Below are 4,752 nucleotides of genomic sequence, written 5' to 3'. Positions count from 1 at the left end.
TGTGCTGACTTTTCTGTCTCTTGTCACCAGGACAGGAGGGGTGGGTGTCTGGGGCTTCAAGGTGGCTCCCAACTGTGGGAATGCAAAAGTCCTGTTGAAGAAGAATGGGAATCTGATGTTGGGATGAGGAGGAAATCTTGGATTCGGTGGCTTCCCAACGGGACTTCTTTGTTCAAGGATGTTGTTATTTCCAAAGACTTTGGGGCTGGCATTGAACTGGTTGGTTCTATGGTCACCAAATTTACTGGGAATGCCAGGTTTGGGCCTGTGCAGTGGGGCGGGAATTGTGGTTGCTGACTTTGGAGTCACAAAAGGCTTGCTCTCTGGAAAAGCCCTCGAAGGATAGGCTGTTATTTCTGGTTTGCTGGTCATGTGACGAGGTGGTGGGAAGGTCACGGAGTATCTAAAGGAGCTTTGAGTGGCCAGATGTGGTGGCCTCACTGTCCCTCTTGGAGGTGTAGGTTTGGTAGGAATGACGCCTGGTTGGTGGGAAATTTGTACTCTTCCACCGTGGTGGTGAATATCTGGGCCTTGAAGTAGAGTGTTCGGGGTTTTACCATCAAACGTGTCCTTCACCAACTCATGCTTTGGAGATAAGTTCATGTTGTCCTGTCTGGAAGACGGAGTGGATGCCTCATTTCGATTCAATACATACTGAGTTTCCTCTTTGTTCATTCGGGGCAATTTTGTTTCCAAGACACCCACATAATTAAACAACACATTTTCTTTGGACTCTGTTGGTGTTTGAGAAGTTCTTGGAGTAAGAAATGTGGATTTTGTGGTGATTGGGAGCGAAGACACCAACGTCGTGGGTGGGAACAGGGATGTTGTTTCCTTCAAGGGGCCAAGCATAGCAGCGTGATCCCGTGGTCTTACTTCAGGATGGAGACTTGCTGGGGTGGGTTTTTGCTGACCCTGACCATGAGTGGTGGTGTCTGCCTGACTTGAGGGCTCCACTACTCTTACGCTTGATGGTGTAGCAGAAGTATCAACATCTCCTCGTTGAAATAGTGTGGAGACTGCCACAGAAGAAGAAAACTCAGAAGGAAAAGATGAGTTTGCCAACTCTTTCCAAAGGGGTGGATCTGTCCGGGTTTCCTGAACACTGGTGATGGGTTTGCTTGTCACCATCTTCTGAGGCTGGACTGTCCTTGGAGAAGTCAGGCTTGGAGCTCTTGGAAACTCTGATGGGTAAAATTCTCCCATAAATACTTCCACAGTGGAGACCGCCAAGCCAGAAGATAATATGACATTAGTTCCTGCCTCAGTGGGGACTGGAGTGCTAGTTTTATAGTCATGGACGTTTGTGACATTGTAATCCTTCTTAATCTCCTCCACATCAGGCTTATATGTGACTGCGATTGTCTCTTGGACGTTACCGAGAGGCAGATATACTTTTGAGGTGCTTGTCACATAATCTTCCTCTCTCTTGGTCTCATGTGGGTCTCCCATTTTCAGAGGAATGGTTGAAGATAGAAGTGGAGTTTCTGAACTGGGACCAATCACATATTTCTGTTTGTTTTCTGGGGGAGAGCTGGACGTGGATACTGAGTTCTTTGAGCTCACGGTGGACGTGAAGGACCGATGTTTGTTTTGTTTCTTTGAGTGCTTCCTCCGTGGGGTTCCCTTGGTCACTGGTTCTGCAGGTTTCCCCATTTCCAGCTCTTTGGGGACACCAACTGTGTTATCAACTCCAGGTGTCAAGACCAAATCCTCCACTTTGGTTGGCACCTTCATCTCTGCTACTGGAGTGGGCTGCGTAGAGTAAGTCTCTATGGGGGCAGATGTCGTGGGTGGAGTTTGCTTCTGCCGGTGGCGGAGTCTGTGAGGGCGTAATCTTCTCCCGTTGGGCTTCCTTCGAGATAGGTGAGTGGTCGGCATGGTTGGTGAAGTGGCCTTTAGTGTTGGCGTCATCTTTGATGCTGTAATGGTGTCCCTGTCAAAAAGAGTGTCAGGTGTGGTTTCTCCAGATGGCTTAAATGGAACAACACTGCCTATCCCTTTTAGCTCCTCACTCTTGGGGCGTCTGGAATCTGTGCGCTCTTTCTCCTGCATGTCACTTTCTGGTATCTGAGACTTCTCCACCATGTCTTTTTCCATCAGGGAATTGCCCTGGGTGGCTAAGCTCCCTATCACAGGGTGCGTGTTACCTGCATGTCCTTGGAGATGTGTTTGGGCTGCTACATCTGGTGCCACTCCTGGCTCAGAGATACTGAGGTCCACAGCCCACCAGGTGGGAGTTGGAGTGAAGCGTGTATCCTCAGCAGGTAGACTATCAATCTCGGACTCTGTATAAAGATATGCTTTGGTCTCAGACTCTACCAAAGGAACAGCTTCCAGTGGTAACTCATCCACTTTGGATGTGGGCAATGGCACAGGTTCAACGCTTGGTGCTGTAGACCAACCCTCTGTTGCTACCTCTTCATGGGTGGGCTCTTCGTAGAACGTGTCCAGGGTGTGCAGAGGGGAAGAAGACTCGTCAGGCAAAGCCATCAACGTAGGGACTGAAGGGTCAGATTGGGTGGGAGCTGAGTCCTCCATCTTCTGAAACACCTCATGATCAATGACATCTTCCAGTCGCATGCCTGCTACTTTGGGTTCAGCAAGAATGACCACATCATGGTCACGTTCTAGTGCAATCCCAGTTGAGGACGGGGTACTCAGGAACTGCTCTTCCTCACTGAACATGGACATATCTTCTGAGGATCCCTCTGCACCAGTCGCCATCTGTGCAGGAGATACTAAAGGTGGAGGGGCAGCAGGAGAAAGAGGTGTGACCTCCACAGTCACTGATGGAGGTGTTGTAGTTTGGGTGACCTGCGGGACTTCTGTGCCCTTGGAGAGGTTCCTCCCACGGACTCTGGCTAGGATGTCTGCCCAACGCTGTGGATTGATTTGTTTGTTTGTCATATTGATCCTCCTCCTGGACTCAAACACACGACGTCCTTCTGCAATGTTTGTCTCGGGTTCCTTGTTCCAGACCTTCCACTTTCGCCGGCCTTTCTTGAGCTTCTGACCTCCGACACCGGCCTCGTCCTCTGTCTTGAGAAACACTTCTTGGTCCATTGGATGCAGGATCCTTCTTGGAGTCCTGTCTTCACTGCCGACGCCGGAGCCCCCTTCATCTTCCACAACGTTTCCTCTGAATCTGGAAACAGGCCTGGTTCCTGGGAGTCTGCCTCTTTTGGAGGCCCTGCTGGGTCCTTTCTTATTCACGGTGACCCTCACAGTCAAATGGTCTGCCCCTTGTAGGTTGACAGCCACGCATGTGTAGTAGCCATCATCACTGGCTTGGACCTTTGGGATATAGAGTGTTTCATTGTCCAGCAGGTATGTGTGGGATGTGTTAGCCAGGTGGTTCATTATCTTTTTGTTTGGAAGAACCCAGCTAAGCTGTGCTTCTGGAATTGCTAGGGCGCTGCAAGGCAACACCACGGGCTCTCCAGGGTTCTTATTGATGGTCACTGTGTGTCTGTCAGGGGGCTGAGTGACTGGCACCTGCACAGTGACCCTGTACACCATCCGGTCCATGTCATCTGTCACTAGAGCAATGCACTGGTACACGCCTGAGTGTAAGTATCCTGCTGACTTGACCCTCAGTTGACCACCACTGAGGATGGAAAATTGGCTCTCCAAGTCCTCCATGGGGGCTTTGAGGACCGAGCCATCTGGCAACACCCAAAAGATGGACGGACTCTCAGAAGCCCTCACGTTACAGCTCAACTGGAAAGAGGTCCCTTTCAGGACCACCTGGGTCCTTTGCACAGTTCGACTTGACTCTATCATCACCCAGCTTCTGCTCTGCGCCTGCCCTGCATCCTTGGTGGACACCGTTTGAGAAAACTGCGCGTAATAGGACAGTAGCACCTTTTTGGCAGTGCTCTGGCGCCGGTTCAGTTGGATGTCCACAGACGGTTGCATGACCCATTCTGGATCCGCAAGGAGCCGGGCTTTGACACCTGTGTAATAGAGAGCGTCGTCGTCAGTATCCTGTCTGTAATCATAGTGGACCTGGGGGTCTCTGCTGAGCTGCGGTTCTCGGTGCAACTTCAGCGGGACCTCGCTGTAATAGGCTATCAATTTCCATAGCTTCTCATAGTTCTCTCTGGTCATGGGACACTCAAAGTCTAAGGCGACCGTGGCATTGACTTCGATCTCAAGAGGTTCTGTCTGGTTCAAGAAGATTTTGTGCACATCTGTTGGTTTCTTGATGGTGCAGGACAAGTTCACTGTGTTTCCATGCTCGTCCGTCATGTTCAAGGAGACATTCCAGGTGGAGAGCTGGAAGCTGTCCGGGGAGAACTGCCCATCACTCTCTTCGTCCTCTGGTTCCTGGTCCTCGTCACTGCTCCTGCTCTCGTTCTGCCTCAGAGGAGACTCGATGAGTGGCTTTGCACAAACGATGTCCTGCAGTTTGTGGATCTCCTGTTTGTGCAGCTTCTTGGGACTGGAGCACGTGGCGCACAGCTGACCGTCTTCATAGGCCTTGTCCTTTTTACACTTAAGGACCCCTGGAATGACAAAGACACAGTGTGATGGTTAATTCTGTTGTGTCAACTTGGCTAGGCTAGGATTCTCAGGGGGTTGGCCAAACACTCGACAGGTGCAGTTCCATAACAAAAGGTAATGTAATCACCCTTCATAATGTTATGTAATGTGATGTGAGCTTCCGTAATGTAAGGTATGCCATGTGATGTAATTACTTTCCGTAATGTAATAATGCATGTGATGTGATATAATCACCTTCCATAA

General features: G+C 50.2%; 1 protein-coding gene across 1 annotated transcript in view; it reads right to left on the bottom strand.

Annotated features, from left to right (window-relative positions):
- MXRA5 (matrix remodeling associated 5) overlaps window positions 1-4,752 on the bottom strand; it is a 34,319-nt gene that overhangs the window by 10,976 nt on the left and 18,591 nt on the right. The window contains exon 3 of the mRNA XM_007955676.1: window positions 10-4,511. Coding sequence (XP_007953867.1) covers window positions 10-4,511 — 4,502 coding nt within the window. The remainder of the gene's footprint in view (window positions 1-9; window positions 4,512-4,752) is intronic.

Source organism: Orycteropus afer, unplaced genomic scaffold, assembly GCF_000298275.1.
Source record: "Orycteropus afer afer isolate SDZICR_OR568_19922 unplaced genomic scaffold, OryAfe1.0 scaffold00531, whole genome shotgun sequence".
Taxonomy (NCBI): Eukaryota; Metazoa; Chordata; class Mammalia; order Tubulidentata; family Orycteropodidae; genus Orycteropus; species Orycteropus afer.
Note: the sequence above shows the minus strand (reverse complement) of the source record. Positions and strands in the feature narration are given on the sequence as shown.